This window comes from Petaurus breviceps, unplaced genomic scaffold, assembly GCF_028583685.1.
Source record: "Petaurus breviceps papuanus isolate PSGF00001 unplaced genomic scaffold, PetGlider_PUasm1.0 189, whole genome shotgun sequence".
In the NCBI taxonomy this organism is placed as follows: Eukaryota; Metazoa; Chordata; class Mammalia; order Diprotodontia; family Petauridae; genus Petaurus; species Petaurus breviceps.
The window spans coordinates 29054454-29074194 of NW_027185809.1; the positions used below are offsets into that span (position 1 = coordinate 29054454).

The window sequence follows — 19741 nt, forward strand, 5'->3', positions numbered from 1 at the left end:
TCCCAAGGTCACAGACATAATAAATGACAAGGATATTATTCGAAACCAGGCCCACTGACTCCAAAAGCAGAACTCTTTCCCAGTGCACCATGTTGCATCTCGGCAAGGCAACGTGCATGGGGAGGGAGTGGAATTGGAGCTCCCATGTTCCCGGTGAGAATTCTAGCTCTGAACCAAACTTCCCCGTTGCACGTCCAAACCTAATAGGTAAAAATGAAAAGGTTGGGGCCCGTTAAAGAGTCCCTTTCAGCTGTTCAATTACGAGAGCACCCACATCCTTCGAAAGCATCGATATACACACACCCTAAACACTGGAAAGCAATCTCTGAAGCCTTAACTTTTTTTAAAAGGTGAGCAGAGATGGGGAAGCCCAAGGTGGAAGGTTTGGGCGCGGGGGGAGGTCCTCCTCTTTGACTCTGTTCAGGTGTTACTCTTGAAGGAAGACGCTGAAAAGATTAGAAAAAAAAGGCTTAGAGGATTCCCGCCGTCTGCTCCAAGTGAGGCAGGGGGGCCCACACGAGAAAGTGGGGCTGAGAACCGCATAGAGGTAACGACCACAAGAACAAGCTCCAGCCACGTTTCTGCTGGTACTGTGCCCGCACCAGAAGTGACGACAGATAAAGCGCCCGGGAGGTGCCGGGAACCGGAAGCTACGGCGGCTGAGAGATTCCTTTGGAAACAAAACAAGCGACTCCTGTAGGGCGAGACTCGGGAACTGATTTAGCCCGCCGGTCCGTGGAAGGAAGAGTAGGTAGGAAGACGAAGGAGTGGGGCTGGGACTCTGAGGGCATTGCAGGGATTGGCGAGGCCCCTCCGGGGCTGAGACCGGCCCGCGTAACCATGACGAGGACTTGGGAAGGCGGTCGTGGCCCTGGCCCCCGTCCGCCTTCTAGGAAGCGGTGCCGGGTGTCCGGGGCTGGTGGGGCGGAGAGGTCAGAGTCTTGTTCCTGGGCTGGGCTGGGCTGGCACAGTGGCAAGAGGCACGGGCAGTGGGGCGCAGCGGTGCAGGAATTCCAGGGGGTGCGAGGGAGCCGCAGGCAGTTGGTGCAAAACTAACCTCAGCAGTATCTCAGTGTAGGGGTGGAACCGCCCCCAACCGTCCCAGGCTGGGTCAAAGCGAACTTGGCCTGTCCGCCTGGACTTGGGGAGATTTTAGTGGGGAAACAGAGGCAGCTGAAACTTTGCGCTCTTTAAGATGCAGCAGCTCGTGCAAAACTGCCCCCCCTGTCCCCCTCGAGTGCCCTTGGTCGCCCCTCTGTTCCCGCCCTCACCGTCTGGGGCTGTCCTGCCACCCAACCAGGAAATCCAGGTTTACTGCTGGCGGTGTGACTGAGTCACCAAGAACGTGTGGGCATTTAAGTTTTACTTGCGATGCACTCCGCCCGCCCGGACTCTGTACTCGTTAAGTCCTCGGGCTTTTTAGAAAACAAGCGTATTTAGTTTTCGTGTTAATGAAGAACATCGAACATCGCTGTCACAAAGCATTTAGATAATGCTTCTGTGGGGGAACCTTTGTGGTGTAACTTTAATGAACATTTTCAGAAGAATAATTTGGAGGGGTGGGGAGGTTCTGAGCATTTGTTTCATATGAGCTTAAAAACGGCATAAGCAAAACATGTTTTTGTATTTTCTCTCAGGAAATTATTGTTGGTTAGTAATAATAGCTGGCATTTACATATCACCTTAAAGTTTGAAAAGGTTACAAATAATACCTCATTTTATCCTCACAACAAGGAGGAGAGGCAGGTGAAACTGAGGCACATAAAGTTAAGTGACTAGCTCAGAGTCACACAACTAGTAAGAGTCCGAGGCCAGACTTGAACTGGGGTCTTTAGAGCTCCAGATCCAAACACTGCACTACCTAGTTGCCTCCTGGTTCTTCTTAGATTGTAACCTCAGTAGCAAGGATTATTTCTTTTTTTTTTTTTTTTTTTGCCTTTTGGAGGGCAATTGGGGTTAAGTAACTTGCCCAAGGTTACACAGCTAGTTTTTTTTTGTGTGTGTGTGTGGGGGGGTGTTAAATGTCTGAGGTCGGAACCAAACTCGAGTCCTCCTGACTCCAGGGCCAGCGCTTTACTCATTGCACCACCTAGCAGCCCCGGCAAGGGTTATTTCTTACATATCTTTATATCACTTACAAACTCTTAGCACAGTGCCTTAGGTAAATGTTTAATAAATTGAACCTAAGCCAAGGAAAAGAAAACTAGAGAAAAAGAATTTTTGTAGGCATCAGGCATTATCTTAGTACATTTTTTTGTGGTAGCCCTTATCAGTACTCAGTTTTGTCTCACGTTGTGACCCCATTGGCAGAGATACTGGATTGGTTTGCCACTCCAGTGCATTTTACAGATAAGGAAACTGAGGCAAACAGGGTTGAGAATTGCCCAAGGACACAAAACTAGTAAGAGTCTTGAGGCCAGACTTGAATTCCAGAAGATGAATCTTCCTGAGTCCAGGCACAGCACCACCTGCCTATATTACAGATATATTTAGTTCTTTAGAAAAGTGAAATGAAACTATTTAAAAGTAAACCAGTAAATATACAGTGAACAAATGATAGTAAAGTTCTCACTTACTTGATTTTTGGCTACTAGTGGTTACCTAAAAGGCTATTTAAATCCAAAATAAGACCGGGAAAAAAGAGACCGTTAAAAAAAAAGGAAACTTGATGACTTCAATACTAGCTTTGTAGAGGAAGCAAAGTTAGAAAATCTTTCCCTACTTTCTCAGAAGGGGAAACAAATTAGGCTTGCTCAATGTCATAGAAAATCAGAAGTGACATTAGAATCCAGAATGGGTTGTTTTGTGCATTTCTGTACCAAATTATGCTATCTCTGAATTTTCCATTCCATGAGTTTTATTCCAGGCAAGTAATTGATTAGGGTTTATTAAATCTTTTGGATTTTAAATTTTTGTTTTTTTTCTAAGCTTACAAGAAAAATGTTTATAAGATATATCTATTATAGACACCATTGTGTATTACCCAAGTCAATCATATAATTTGTCTTAAATGCCAATCTTGTCTCATTGTTAGTAAAGCCTGAATAAAGAGGCAAATATAGTGCATACAGGGCAGACTTTGGCATCAGGAAAAGTGGAACTCTCCAGTACACATACATTGGGTTTAGAAAAAAAAAGCAGCTTCACAAATATAAGATGAAGGAGGCAGTGCTAGACAAGAGTTCATATGAAAAAGATGGTGATGTGCTATGAAAATGATTGTTATTATTATCACTGTTATTGTTGGGAGATATTAAAATACAAGATAAATTAATTTTCAGAGTGAAAGAAGAATGGGTCATTTTATTCAAGCTCATTGTTTAGTCATGTGACAATTTTTTTGTACTCAAGGACTGAGATCAGTTCCTAGATTTTGTCTCTTCTAGAAATGAAACCCTTTTCCCATTTTTCTCTGTTGACGAATAGGGAAAAAAGTCCCAGTAACTGAGAGAAGTACAGTATAAACTCTTTGAAGTTAGGGATTATTTTCCATCTTGTCTTTGAATCTCTAGGGCAGAGGACAGTTTTATTCTGGATCTATGATTTCATCATAAAGAAAAATTGATGGGAAACTGCCTGTGGAAATTTCATCCACTGATGCAGATCAGCAACCTTTTAGGAACTTGTAGTCTTAGAGAATTACCTGGTATTTTTGTTAATTGTAATTCATCTTTTGTTTTCTAAAAGGACCAGTAACATCACAGGGTGAGGTCTTGATTTATCTTGAAGAAGCTAAGTGATTAGCTACCATGTTTCCCCGATAATAAGACCTATCCCAAAAATAAGCCCTCCCCTTACTGTGTAAGAAGCCCTCCCCTGAAAAATAAGCCCTATTGAGATTGCTACTGTAGTGAAGGTGATCCCCTGTGCTACACGCTACATTACGGTACCCTCTGTATGCACCGTCCCCTCCACCCCCCCGTGAAACACACGCCGTGCTCCGAGCTGCATCCAATCAGAGCTGCAGCAGTGAGCACGTCATCCTGTTCTTCCCCAGTGATTTGCTTATTGAATAAAGGTACATTTTTTTGTTCACATTTACCTGTTTATTAAAATTGCTGTCAATGTTCATTAAAATAAGCCCTCCCCTGAAAATAAGACCTCTGGTGTTTTTCTGTCCAAAAAAAATATAATAAGACAGTGTCTTATTATCGGAGAAACACGGTATATGATATTATCTAGTATGTTTCAGAAACAGTACATTAACCCAGGTCATCCTTATTCCCAAGTGGGACCTCTTATCCTCTAAGTCATGTTACTTTTAGTAAGCCTTAATAAATGCTTGTTGGATTAAAATGAGTAATAATGCTATATGTGAAATTTGAGCTTGGGAAATTATGAGAGGTTAAAGTGTTCTCTCTGAGCATCAGGTTTTCTTGGTGCAATTTGTATTAAAAAAAAAAATAAACCCTACTTTTTATTTTTACCCACCCACCCTCACTCTACCCCCACCCCTTATCAGTACAGAGAACTAATTTTCTTTTCAAGACATCACAACCTCCTAAATGCCTCTGTTGAGATTTTAGTCTTTGTGTAGGTAAAATGTGGGACAGGAAATACATATACTTATTAAAAGATGAGATTTGTTTTGTTTTGTTTCGTTTTTGTCTAGTCATTAATGATTTAGTTAACCACGTGCCTTGAGGAAAAAAAATGAATGGAAATGAATTGCACTGTTGTACTTGTGAGAAATATATTTAGTCTAGAAACACATAATATTCGTTGGAAAGCCAGGAAGAGTTTTATTACATTTATTTTGCAATTTATTCTTTCTTGAATAAATGAGTATCTCCCTTAATGGAGTAAGCCTACTCAGACAAATGTGAGTCCTTTTATACTGCTTCCTTTAGAATTTCCCACCTTGTTCTCCGTTGGCTAAGTGCAACCTCTTGAACTGCCCACGTCATGCTCCCCTCTAATAGCTTGGCAGGCAAGCATGCATACAAGCCTCTCACCCCTTACCTGATCATAAGCCTGGCCCTGCTAGTTCACAGCCCTGATTAAAACCAGTCACCTCTGACCCACCTTCTGCTGTCAGAGATAGGAGCACTTTTAATTATGTGGAAACAAAATTTCTCACATCATTTCCCAGATACTGAATCTCAGGGAGCCTCTGGCAGAAGTCTTGGTGGCTCACATAGTGATATTTTTGAAATCTCACTGATGATAAGTAAAAGCTCCACTTTCAAGTAAGTCTTCTTCCTCTTTCCCATTATAACAAAGTGAATGTTATAAATGTCACCAGTGCTAATGCCATGTCTGCTCAAACAGTAGGGTAATGGAACTTCCCAATGTATGTTATCTGGATGTCTGCTGTCCCTTACTAAACCAGACTAGTTTGGGTTTGCCTCCCCTTTTTTCCCTTCTCACACCAACTTACCTCTCTCCCCTCCCCCCAAGCTTTTGGTTGGTTTTCACTATGTTTGACTAAAGTTGTAATATTAGTAAACACTGCTTTCCATATAAAGAGGACTTCTAGATAAAGAGAAAGATCATCCTTGAAGTAATTGTGTTCTTGCCAAAAGGCTTGTTCATAGAATCCCAGCATGATCTGTTATATGATTAATTCAATTACAGGCATTTAATTATTTCCTATGTGGTAAGCACTAGGAATGCATATATAAAAATGAGACAGTCCCTGCCCCCAAGGACCTTACTTTTTTTAAGAGAATATAATCACAGATACCTCAGTACAGGATTTTTGCAAGCACATAGTCATTTTGGTTGGGTCACTGACACCTGAAGGAATTAAGAAAGGCCTTTTGAAGAAAGCGTCACTTGAGCTGACCTTTGAAGGAACCTGGGGTTTCCAAGGGCTGGCGGTGAATAAGGAAATTATTCTAGCCATGGGAAACTGCCCATGCAAAGAAAAGGAAATAGGAGAGAACATGTTGCTTTTTGGGAATAACATATGAAACCAGTTCAGATCATGTTATATTGTTTGGCGATCTCATTTCCCATAGATTCATTGATCATTTCTGTGCTGATTATTCTCAGATCTACTTATACAGTCCTAACTTCTGCTGACCTCTCATTAGCATCTCCAACTGCTTATTGGACATCTTGAACTAGATGTCTCACAAACATCTCAAACTCAACATGTCCAAAACTGAATTCATTATCTTTCCTCCCAAAAACACTTCTCCCCTTCCAGACTTCTCTATTACTCTCCACCCAGGCTCAAAAATTCTCACTCCTCACTCTCTCTTGCCCCTCTGTATCCAGTCTATTGACAAGACCTGTTGATTTTTATAACACCTCTCAGATATGCTGCCTTCTTTCCTCTGATTGCTGCCTTTCTGGTGTAAACCATCATCACTTCACATCTTTTTTTTTTTTTTTTTGCAATTGCTTGGTCTTTCTGCCCCAGGTAATTCTTCCTCCACTCATCTGTCTAAATGACCTTCCTAAATTGAAACTGTGACCTTGTCACCCCTATATTCATAAAATCCTCTTGTTAAGAGCTCATCATTGGGGCAGCTAAGTGGATGAAGTGAATAGAGCACTGGCCCTGGAGTCAAGAGGACCTGAGTTTAAAAGTAGCCTCAGATACTTAACACTTAGTAGCTGTCTGACCTCAGGCAAGTCACTTAACCCCAATTGCCCTGCCTTCCCGATCCAAAAAAAGCAAAAAAAAAAAAAAAAAGCCCATCATCATATTTGCTTCTTTCCCCTTCCCCTCTACCCCCAATTTTTCCACTCAGTACTTTAGTAACACTGGCCTACTTAATGATACCCTTTCTTGCAACTCTGGGCATTTTCTTTTCTTTTGGAGGGCAGAAGGCAAGGCGGCATTTGGGGTTAAGTGACTTGCCCAAGCTAAACAGCTAGTAGTGTAGGGCATAATGGAGCGAGACAGAAGATCCCGGAGATTAAAATTGGAAGTGGATTTTATTACCACAGGACTGCTGGGGTCACATACCCAAATCAGACAGTAAATTGACATCAAGAGTATGCCGGTTTTTAAAGATATTACAATAGACAGGTTACATAAGCTGAAACTACAGTCAGTGATTGGTCAGTGTATATTTGAATTTTCCTGAAAGTTTTTCCTAGGCTGAGGTACAGGGAACACAGAATGGGTGGAGATTGGGAACACCCAGTAGGGGGCAGGGAAGAATGGAGCAGGGATTTTACCCTAAGCTGAAACCCCCACCCAGGGATCAATTAGGAGAGGGAAGGGTAAAAGTTATGCTAAAATTCCTGCTTACAGATCAATGGGAGGGAAGGGAAGGGTAAAGGTATGCTAAAATGCCTGCTTACAGATCAGTGGAAGGGAAGGGAAGGTGGAGTTGTGGCTTACAGCTCAATTAAGGGAATGGAAGGTGGGGTTGTGCTCAACAGTAGGTGTCAAGTATCGGAGGCCAGATTTGAACTCAGGTTCTTCTGACTCCAGGGTCTGTGAGCTGTTAACTCTGCCAACTACCAGCCCCAACTCTGGGCATTTTCCCAGCTGTCCTTGTTGCCTGGAATACTTTCTTTCCTCATCTCTTTCTCCTGGCTTCCTTCAGGTCCCAGTTAATAATCCTACCTTCTAGAAGAAGCCTTTCCTATTACTTTTATTCTAGTGCCTTCTGAATGTTGATTATTTCCAATTTATTCCCGTTTATAACATGTTTGTACACAGTTGTTTGTATGGAAGCTCTTTGGAAGCCAAAACTTACCTTTCGCCTTTCTTTGTATCCTCAGCTCTTAGCATTGGCCTTTCCTTTTCTACTGGGCTTATACTTCCAAGGGCTATTATCACTTACCCACGTATCTTAACAGTAGCAGCTGCACAGAAAAAATTCTGTCTACTCATCAGGCCCTTCTAGAAAGATGGGCTCTTTGTTCTGGAGCAGTGACCTGTGCATAAGAGCCCTGCCTCTTTTCATTTTAAGTGGTACTGTGACTTGCACTAGGTGGACCTGTGTGCATGAGTTAACATCTGTAGCACAGATTTCATTTTATTATCTTTTCCCTAAAACCTACCTGTCTTCTACCTTGCCTTTTCTGCTTCTGCTGCTGCTACACTGTCCAAACTGGACTTCCTGAGAGGAACTGAGTCACTCTGCTATGCACTCCCTGGGACCACGAAGCCTTGGTTTCTCCTGATCCTTTTGGCCCTCATGCCTTGCTTCTCCCTTCTGACGCCCCCTTTACCTCCTGCTCTGAGAACTATGTAATCTGATAAAAGACGTGTCAGGTGACTGTCCTGTTGTTCCATTCATGACTTCCCATTCCACTTACTATCTCTGTGACTTTCCCTGATCATAATGCCTTTCCCAGGTGTAAAGCCAAGCACCAGCAGCTTTCCAGAGGACTGCTGCTGTGAACAGCTTTTAAGATTCTGATTACAGAGTATAGGGAACTCTCTATTTGTTCGATAACAAATCAGAGCAAAACATTCACAAAAAAATCAAGGTACAGCATTTACAATGTTACAACTTATCACAGAAAATCAAAATACAGCATTTATCACGTCACAACTCAACAACTTATCACTAAAATGGCCACATAGTTTTCACCAAAGTGGTCACATAATTTTCAACAAAGTACAGTCACAAAGTTTCTCTCCTCAAATGGATATTAGTTTCCAGTCATAAACAAAGTACATTCATTTGGTCAGTCACAAAACACAAAAGCCATCCACTCCTAGGTTACAATATCATCATAGCATTCAGTATCCCAGGAGAGGTCTTTTCTTTATCTTGACCTGAGGCAAGTTCTCAGCAGTTCCTGTTCCTGGGGAAAAAAGCTTAACAAAGACACAATAACTGGCATTCACTTCAGTTCAGTTTCTGTCTGTGAAATCAGCCTGTGCCCAACAAGGTAGGAGGCCTCTACAAACGAATTTGACAAAGTAACATCAAAACAAACATACCAAGTACTGGCACAGCAGTCATGGCAGCTCCAGCTGGCTCTTGGAAATCCTCAGCACCATAAGCTCCGTTCTCAAAATCTAAATCACTTTATCCAGCCTCCATGTGGCTTGCTCCAAGAAATTCTGTCTCAGTTCTCAATTCTCATTCCTCTTCTCAGTTCTTCTCAATTCTCAGTTCAGTCTTCAATCCATCAGCAGCTGCCCTGCCTTCCATGATGCTCACCCTAGGAAATTCTGACTGTCCAGCTTGTGCTCTTCCTTAAATATGGTATAGCTCCTCCCTGTTCAGCCCCTTCCTGTTCTGTTTCTTTAACAGAGGCTTAATTTGAAACTGGGTGCTAAGTACCTCTTAGCTTGGCAATATAAAGGGATCTTCAGATTTCATTACTATTACACCTGGCCATCAACCAAACAAACCAATTACCCCAATTGTGTAGTCTCCCATTATAAAGCAAACTTTTTGAGGGCAGAAATTCACTTTTTTATGTGTATGCCTAGTGCTTAGCACAGGGTTGGCACATAGTAAACTCTTAAAAAAATGCTTTCCTTTTTTCCTCATTTCCTTTTCTTTCTCCTTTTTTTCTTCTTTCTTGTTTTCTCCTCCCTCCCTCCCTCCCTCCCTTCCTTCCTTCCTTCCTTCCTTCCTTCCTTCCTTCCTTCCTTCCTTCCTTCCTTCCTTCCCTGCTTCCCTCTCATTCATTTACTCACATATCCCTCAGTACAAGCACAGGGATTTTTCTTTTTTTTTGAAAATAACATATTTAACCTTAATGCTTTTACCAAAATTATTATTATTATTATTAATGTATTGATAAGAGCTAAAAAAAGATTTTATACCACTAATGAAATTACATTTTTAAAAAATTGTTTCATTTTTATATTACTTAGAAATTTTATTTTTGTGTGTATTTTACTCACATATTTGTACAATATTATATCTATGATTTATATACAAATACACATATATTGGAGGTACATGCTCAAAAATTTTTACTGATGGGATGAACTACCGTGTTTCCCCGATAATAAGACCTATCCCAAAAATAAGCCCTCCCCTTACTGTGTAAGATTCCTCTAAAATAAGCCCTCCCCCGAAAATAAGCCCTATTGAGATTGCTACTGTAGTGAAGGTGATCCCCTGCGCTACACGCTACATTACGGTACCCTCTGTATGCACCATCCCCCCCCCCAGTGAAAAGCACACCGCGCTCCGAACTGCATCCAATCAGAGCTGCATCAGTGAGCGCGTCATCCTGTTCTTTATTGAATTCATTATTGAATAAAGGTACATTTTTTGTTCACATTTACCTGTTTATTAAAATTGCTGTCAATGTTCATTAAAATAAGCCCTCCCCTGAAAATAAGCCCTCTGGTGTTTTTCTGTCCAAAAAAATTAATAAGACAGTGTCTTATTATCGGGGAAACACGGTAACAAAAAGTTAGAGATCACTTCATTAAAAAGCATAGTTAAGGGGCAGCTATGTAGCATAGTGAATAGAGCACCCACCCTGGAGTCAGGAGGACCTGAGTTCAAATGTTGCTGCAGACACTTGACATTAGCTGTTTGACCTTGGGCAAGTCACTTAACCCCAATTGCCCTGCCTTCCCCTCCAAAAAGACCAAAAAAGAAAGAAGGTAGTCTGGGTATTGAGAGAGGTTTAGTGACTTGCCCAGGGTCTCTCAACCAGGATGTGAGAGGGTTCAGGTTTTTATTCAGCTTCCAGACATCTATGCAAGCTCTCCATACACTATACAACACTGTTTTTCTATAAAATTATTCCTGGTTTAAAATAAGTACAGGTAATATTAAATTGATATGCAACACAATTACAGCTGCTTGTTGGGGCAGGTGGTACAGAAATATATTTTCAGTTGTCAGGGAAGCTAGTCTAGGACAAAAACATTGTCATGAATAATCTATATACTAATAATTAGGAGCTAAACTATAGTTCTGTGTCTTTGCCAAATGGAAAAGAACAACTGCTTTTATGTGGTTTGGGTGAAAGAAAAAAAATTGTAATGACTTCTTACGGTAAGAGAATCGTGAAATGAGGGGAAATTCAACAGTACATTGTTGTGTGAAATAGTTCTCATGTGTAGTATAGTTCAAAGGTCAGAGTTCTTTTATGAAACAAGCAAACTTTGCTGGATTTCCATAAACTTTCCATAACAGATGATTTCATTGTTATGAGTATTCTCTCATAACAGAATACTCACCAGGCCTCCACACCTCAATAGAAGGTCATTAAGATTTGCGGATCATCTTGTAACCAACTTGGTAATTAGTCCTTCTGAATTTAGCGTGGTCCTTGGCCAGCAGCTATTGTATAGCCTGTTGCCCCATGCTTAGGATTTTTGCAGCATGATAGTACCTGCTTGAGCTTGTGCTCTGCTGCCTGGCCTTTGAGATTCGGGGTTCCTCTTCATACGGAATGAAGTATCAAAGTAGGATTTAAGATTAAAATCTTAAAAAGGATAAGTCCTGTGCAAGTAGAATTTCATGATAGTGAATGACTGGGTGACTTGATGTAGGTGTTAAGTCTTCTCTGGGCCATCAGGAATTTGGAGACAAGAAAGGGAATTAGACAAAAAGTTTGTTGGAATAGTTAGATCTACTAGAGGGAAATTTGAAAAACAGTACTGATGAGTACAATAGACTTTCCATATTGTAGTGGAAGTACAGTTATTCCTTCCACATTGCTGGGGTTAGGGAAAAGGTGCCTCCTTGATCTGGAAAATCTGGGTAAAAATTTTTGGCCCTCCCTTCATACCAGAGAAGTCTGACTTTTTTCTTTCTATTTTATCGGGTGTTTATAATACCTTATTGTAAAATTTGGGTTAAGTATTTGGTCATAGGCTCTGTGTTGTCTTTGGCTTCTGCAAAACTGCCCCCCAGTTCTCTTTTAATTCCTCATGCCTACCCACCATATATTGAAACCTCAATGGGTAAAGTCTCTGTGTGGAAGGGATAACTGCACTCTTTTAAATGAGAAACTAAGATGGCACAGAGGGAAGAGTCTGGGGGCAGCAGGAGAAGACTTACTTGGCCCTTTCCCTCCTAACAGTATGAGATTATACAAATTTAACTTCTGCATTTCTTTTTTCTCATTTGTCACAAGGGAATAATAATATCTACCTTAGCTCATTGTTGTAGTGCATATCAGATGAGATAATAAATGTACATGAACTTTGAAGGATTTAAAGATTATTTTAAGAAGGGAGACCTAGCATCGGACACAGATAAAAGCTTAGCTTAAGAGTAAGAATTTACAGCCTTGACTCAAGGAGAGAAGATACTTTGATTCTACATTCCTGTTTCTGTTTAAATAGATAATGGACATGGGTCATTAATTAGTCTACTATAACCTAAAGAACATTTCTCTAAATATTATTCAACTTCCTTTATTTTAATTCTGTATTCATTAGCCTTCTGATCTTTTAAGTTATTTCCTAAATAGACTCACTCATCAGGAAGAGGGTATATTTTACTCAGACAATATGTGTGTGTGTGTATTTATTTTTTGCTTTTTGGAGGGCAGTTGGGGTTAAGTGATTTGCCCAAGGGTCACACGGCTAGTAAGAGTGTCAAGTGTCTGAGGCTGGATTTGAACTCAGGTCCCCCTGACTCCAGGGTCGGTGCTCTATTCACTGCACCACCTAGCTGCCCCGCAAAATATATTTTTCATTTTATATTAATAGAATAACTTTGTGGCTTATTGCCTAATCTTATGAGTATTTGATTAGCATGGGTTTTGATTACCAAGATGAATTGTTTAACCCTAATTGAACTGATGGAATCCAGCTTGAGAAATAGAGATCCTGGTATAATCCAAAGGTAATAGTGTTGAAGTTTAGGAGTGCTGGGACCCCAAAATAGTGACATGCAGGTCCTCCCCTAATGAATTTGACCCAAACCTTCTTTCAGCCAAATTAAAACAAAGTTTATTTAAAATCTGCCGTATTGGCCAGACTCTTAAAGTCAGATTGAATCTGAGCACCTTCATGGAAGTCAAGATGGATCTTATATACAGAAAGACTGGTAGGGACATAGGGTTGGCCAAGTAGTCTGGGCTGATTGCAGGAGGGTTCTGGGAGGATCTTGATGGGAATGGCCGACAACATATTAGCAATGGCTGGGGTGACTATGTGCGTAGTAGCAAGCACACTTGGGTTTGTCTTTTGTTCTTGAAGAGGTCCTTGACATCAGGGAGATAATGACATGACTTGCAGTTGACTTTGATTTGAGTGAGGGAGGGCTGTGCTAAGTCACCAACTTCATTTTCTCCTCCAGAACCATCTGGGTCCAGGTGGCTAGATATTTATCAGCACCACTAGAGATGGCCCAGGATGCAATGGGAGACCTAGGCCCTTTTAGGCTAAGATCTTTTCAGGTTCTCTCTTTGAGTGAGATAATGGCCCATTCAGTGAATAGGCCTCTTTAAGTAGTTATTCAAGGGATGACCCCTTTAATTGAAAAAAAAAAAAAAAACAGCTCAAACTGAGAGGGCAAGATCCTCAGGATTCCTGGGCAAAAGAAAAACAGTTACTATTTAGTATTTATATTTGCTCTGTGCTAGGAGGGCAGGGACCTATTGTCAAATCTATGGATGACCTGCTAACACAGGTTCTTTTATCTGCTTTTTTTTTTTTTTAAAGCAATTGGGGTTAAGTAACTTGCTCAAGGTTACACAGCCAGTTATTTTGTGTCGGTGCCATGTATCTGAGGCCGGAACCGATCCGGGTCTCTTGATACCTTACTCACTGCTCCACCTGGGCGCCCCTTTTATTTGCTTTTAAAGGAAAGACTGCTCAAAAAGGGGTTAACAGTCCTACTTTTTTTTTTGTCTTTTTGGAGGGCAATTGGGGTTAAGTGACTTGCCCAAGGTCACACAGGTAGTAAGCGTTAAGTGGACTCAGGTCCTCCTGACTTCAGGGCCAGTGCTCTATTCCCTGCGCCACCTAGCCGCCCCAACCGTCCTACTTTTAATTACATTACTAGTTCATGGTCCTCTTTGAGAAAGCACCCTGAACTTGGAGAAAATACAAGCAGAGAAATTAGCACAAAGATCAACAGAAAGGACTCCAACTGTCTGAGTAAAGCAGTATTGCTATACACTTTATATACATCACTGGATTGAGGGAGCACAGACATCTGAGTGGGGGAGGGAGGTGCCTCTGAACATATGGCTACTCAGAGTCTCAACCAGGAAATCAAAAGGTCCTCCTTCTAAGTGAACCCCCAAAGCAAAATACTAACTTCCCAGAATATATAACAAAGACTCAGCATCTGAATGCTTAGGAGCTTGAAAATCCTTGTGCTTCAGCACTTAATTGGAAACTCCATATAGGTCACAACCTGATTAGCTCTGGGCCAGGGCTCTTTGTGCCTGCCTATGGTAGGGAAGATCTTTAGATTCCCTTAATATTACACTGTGAGGTAACAGAAAAGGGCCAGGAACAGCAGGGACCTGGACCATGTGGTCAGTGAGGTCTTGATAGGATCAATGATGGGAAATAGCTGAGGCAGTCCAGAGGTAAAAGACAATGAAAGCCTGGACTAGGTTAAGGGTAACAGAATGGAACTTAGAGATAATGATTTTTTTTTTTTTTTGCTTTTTGGAGGTTGAAGGCTGGGCAATTGGGGTTAAGTGACTTGCCCAAGGTCACATGGCTAGCAAGTGTTAAGTGAATGAGGTCAAATTTGAACTCAGGTCCTCCTGACTCCGGGGCTGGTGCTCTATTCATTGCACCACCTAGCCTTCCCACTTAGAGATAATGAAAGGCCAGTTGAAGGAATTATAGCCTCAGGTGAATGCCAGATCAAGTGAGAAGATTCTAGGAGAGTTCCAGGGAGTTTCCAGGCCTGTAGGAGGGTCAATAGTAAATGCCTCAGATCAACTAAATAGTTTGGTTATATTGAAGAGTATATTAAAAATAAAATTGTTTTAAAAGGATTACTTTTGTAACGTGTATACAAGTTTTTTTTTAAGACAACTGTAACCTTAACATGTAAGTATATTCTCTCTTTTCCCTTTTTCAGCATTGCAAGAGGTTTTGTGTTTTTGTGGAAAAGAGAAGTGTGTCTATAAGGCTGCTCCAATGACGGAGCTATCTGCACCCTTACCCTACTTCCAGAATGCACAGATGACAGAAGACAGCCATATGAGCAATACAGTACGTAGCCAGGTATAGTGAAGCTTTTACCTTTAATTCTTTCAGCTGTTTTCCATCTGTGTGTAGATTCATCTCTCTCTCACACGCCCTGGGAAAACTAAGAGAAGGAGAGGGTAGAGGAAGCCAGCTGCCTGTTACCGCCCTTTCTTACAGCTCATGATACTTCAGCAGCATGGAATCATAGCCAGCCTTGAGCAAGTGGAATTACTTCCACAGACCTGCTGTGGTGATCATTGTGTCTCATTTTTGTGGCTTCCTGCTTTTGGTTATATATTCTCTAACCGAGAAATTTCAGAATTGAGGCTCTAACCATAGGGAATGCATGGATTGTGTGACTTCTGCTGCTATAGCCTGTGTTCTCCCTCTAATGGTGACTTCAGTTTTCAGATTTCCTCACTTGTAAAACACTATCTCCCTTTACTTAAATGACACCACAGAACAGTCCCTATGATCAGAATAGGTGTTTCTGCAGCTTTGAGAATATGTTTTATCCTTCTTCATGATAGCAGCTTTCATCACTGCCAGTGGTTTTAGCAAGATGGCCTTAGGAGCTGGTTAGAGGTGAAGGATGAATACATCAGTGAAAAAAAGCATTCATTAAGAGCTCATGTGCCACACACTGTGCTAAGCTTTGGGAATACAAAAATAAAAAATGAAACAGTCCATACTCCATATTCTCAAGGAGCTTGTATCCTAATGGGAAGAGACAACACCTTTTGGGGGAATGTTGACCAAGGAAAGGAGTTTTGATTAGAATAGTCACAGGAGTAATGAGTTGATCCATAGGGCCTTTACCAAAAACAGTAGTACTATTGCAAAGTAATTTTCCTTAAATACAGAATTGACTGTGACTTCCCTACTCAATAAACTGTAGTAGCTCCCTATTGCCTCTAGAACAGGAGTAAAGGAACCTGTGGCCTCAAGAGCACATGTGGCCCTCTTAGGTCTTTGACTGAATCCAAACTTCACAGAAGAAAATTCCATTAATAAAAGAATTTGTTCTATAAAACTTGGGACTCAGTCAAAAGGCTATACCCAAGGACCTAGAAGGCCACATGTGGTCTTGAGGCTACAAGTTCTCCATCTCTGCTCTGTGATAAAATAAGCTCCTCTGTTTAGCTTTTAAAATCCTCTGTAATCTGGTGCTAGCTTTCCGGATTCATTTGACATAATTTCCCCGTCCACACTTTTGATCCAGCCAAATTTACCTTTTCTCTCTTCCTCAGATGTGACATTCCGTTTTCTTTACCTCTGCCTTCGTTCTGGCTTTCCCCTGTGTCTGGCATGCACCCCTCTGCCTCTTCCTTTAAGATGCAGCTTGGCATACTTTTGTGCATTAAGCCTTTCCTGCCCCCTCATCCCTACCCCCTAACCTACTAGGATCCTTTTCCTGTATACCTTGTATATATTTGTGTCCATTCACTTTATGGTTGTGTATTCACATCCCCCATTAGAATAAATTCCTTGTAAGTAGGGACTGATCCACTTTTTGTATTTGTATACCCAGTGCCTGGCATATATTAGGCACTTAATAAATATTTTTTGATTAATTGATTGATATTGATTTAATTACTTTGCTGTGAACAGAAGGTAAAGAGTGGGAAATGGGGGAACAAAGAACAGATGGTGAGATGACCTGGATGGACAGCTGGATGGGATAGGAAGATAAAACATGGACTGGGTCTGTGACTGCCTATATAATGTGTTAGATAAGTTTGCATTCTCTCAGACCCTAGTCAACATGACTGGGCCAAGGTCGGGAGTCCATAGACAAATGAACCAACTCAAAAGATGGAGAGTGATGTGTTGCATGTCATCTCCTTTCCTTATAGAGGCAGGGAGGGATCTCCTTCAGTCCTCACAGTAATCCTGGGAGGTAGAGGCTGTTATTATGTCTTGTCTTTTCATCTAACCTTGTAAACTTGTGGAGGGCAGGTACTATATTTTCTGCTTCTTATCTCCCACAGCATCTAGCATAATGCTCAGACTTTTTTTTTTTTGCCTTTTTTGAAGGGCAGTTAGGGTTAAGTAACTTGCCCAAGGTTACACGGCTAGTTTTTTTGTGTGGGTGTTAAGTGTCTGAGGCTGGAACCGAACTTGGGTCCTCCTGACTCCGGGGCTGGCGCTTTACTCACTGCGCCACCTAGCCACCCTCAGACATTTCTTGATGTGACTGATAGTATAGGAATGAAAATTTCCAATAAAATAATAAATCTGTGAAGACCAGATCCAAGACAAACTGGAAAGCCATCTAGCTTCCTTATTCTATCTTGTTCTCATGGCACACTTGAAATGGAAGACATCGTCTTTTAAATCACTAGCCTAACCTTCCTTCCCTTCTCTCTAAACTTGCCATTTTTTTCCTTTCAGATCAGCAAAAATATTCAGAACATACAATAAGGCAACATGGTATAGTGAAAAGACATCTGACCTTGAAATCAGTAAAAACTAGGTCAAGTGTTATCTTTATGACCATGGGCAAATCACTTAAACTCCTAGTGGCCATAACACTCTAGGATTATCAGTGAACAGTCATGTTGCTGATCCGTTTTGATATAGTCTCCAAACATTGGGAGGTTTTTTATATTGATATAGTCACATTTCTCTACTAGTCAACAAACACACTCAAAACCCCATACAAATCATACCTATATACAGCTGTGCCACTGAAGTCCTGTTGTGTGAAGGTGACCCTGAATTCTCAAAGGCTTTGCCAAGGGAATACGTGCTTTTAACATGTTGGAAATACTTTGAATATGAGCTCAGCAATATGTCTTTCATCAAAGGCCAGCTTTGGGGAGGCTCATCCTTAGAGGATTGTCCACCAGGTGATTTGTTTTTTCCTCTATATTGGGAGGAGAAATATCCACACTGATTTTTGAAATTAAAGAACATAACACATGGGCTCCTTAGTGATATCAAATGTGTTCCACTTCCAACTTTAGAGTTTATTGGTTTCCATGTGTCCTTAGATAGTTTAATACTAACTCTGATGTTCCAGAGATAATGTAAACCCAGCTAGCCAACATGTATAAAACCAAAGAAGTTTGTGCCTTTCATATCTGTTGATGATGAATTTTTTTTTAAAATTGTCACTAGAAATAAAAAACTTAGGGGATGGAGCCAAGATGGTGGAGTAGAAGCAGGAAATTCTCTGAGCTCCCCCCACAACCACCTCCATTATCTGTAAAATATGACTCTAAACAAATTATAGAGCTCCAGAACCCACAAAGTGACAGAGATAAACAAATTTCCCACTGAAGCCAGCCTAGCAGGCCGACAGGAAGGGTCTATCACACCCAGCTGGGAGCCAAGTGCAGTCCAGCGTGTGGTCCCGACTGGCTGGAGCAGACTTCAGGAAAGTGAATCATGAGCAGCTGTGGCAGTTTCCAGACTTCTCAACCATAAACACCAAGGAGAAAAGTAAAAGGTCAGTGGGGAACTCTGTTGGAACTGGGTGACAGAAGAGTATGGTCTGTCTCCTGCCCCCAAGGTGAGAAGTGGCAAGGCATAACAGCTGCAGCTGCTATGGCATGGCTGCCTCCAGAGATCCTGGCCTGCAGATTGTAGGGGGACCAAGTGACCATTCAGAGGGTAATCACTTTTGCTTTGACCTGCTTGGATCTGGGTCCCACTCTTGGGTGGTGGTCCTGGGGTGTGGGACAGTGTGCCAGAGCTTGGTGTGTCTGTAGAGAGTGCCCTCCTCAGACCTCTGACAGCATTTGCGAAAACCACAGTGATTTGGGACAAAGCTCTCGATTCTGGAAGCAGAGTTCTACCATGGGAAAGAGCTCAAAAGTCAAGTAATTGGCTGGCAAGATGAACAAGCAGAGGAAGCACAGTCAGACCATAGAATCCTTTTTTGGGGACAAAAACAATCGAAACATGGAATCAGAAGAAGTCAACAAAGGCAAAACTCCTGCATCAAAAGCTTCCAAGAAAAATATGAATCGGTTATGGGCCATGGAGGAACTCAAGAAGGATTTTGAAAATCAAGTAAGACAAGTGGAGGAAAAATTGAGAAGAGAAATGAGAATGATACAAGAAAATAATGAAAAGAGAGTCAACAGCCTACTAAAGGAGACCCAAAAAATACTGAAGAAAATAACACCTTAAAAAAAGACTAACTCAAATGGCAAAAGAGGCCCAAAAAGCCAAGGAGGAGAAGTATGCCTTAAAAAGCCAAAGTGACCAAATGAAAAAAGAATTTCAAAAACTCACTGAAGAGAATAATTCCTTCAAAATTTGATTGGAGCAAATGGAAGCTAAGGACTTTATGAGAAATGAAGATACTATAAAACAAATGAAAAAATAGAAGGCAATGTGAAATCTCTCACTGGAAAAATCACTGACCTGGAAAATAGATCCAGGAGAGATAATTTAAAAATTATTGGACTACCTGAAAGCCATGATCAAAAAAAGAACCTAGAAATCATCCTTCAAGAAATTCTCAAAGAAAATTGCCCTGATATTCTAGAACCAGAGGGCAAAATAGAAATTGAAAGAACTCACCGATCGCCTCTTGAAAAACATCCCAAAAAGAAAACTCCTAGGAATATTATAGCCAAATTCCAGAGTTCCCAGGTCAAGGAGAAAATATTACAAGCAGCCAGGAAGCAACAATTTGAGTATTGTGGAAGCACAGTCAAGATAACATAAGATCTAGCAGCTTCTACATTAAGGGATCAGAGGGCTTGGAATGTG

At 41.3% G+C, this 19741-nt stretch overlaps 1 protein-coding gene across 2 annotated transcripts in view; it reads left to right on the forward strand.

Moving 5' to 3' along the window:
* The first annotated feature begins 380 nt into the window (after positions 1–380).
* The window catches only part of PSEN1 (presenilin 1), an 80882-nt gene continuing 61521 nt past the window's right edge, over positions 381–19741 (forward strand). Inside the window, exons 1-2 of one of the 2 annotated variants that reach the window (XM_069092112.1) lie at positions 381–751; positions 14904–15049. In XM_069092112.1, coding sequence (XP_068948213.1) covers positions 14963–15049 — 87 coding nt within the window. In that variant the 5' untranslated portion in view covers positions 381–751; positions 14904–14962. The remainder of the gene's footprint in view (positions 752–14903; positions 15050–19741) is intronic. The other variant, XM_069092113.1, reaches the window with a different exon arrangement.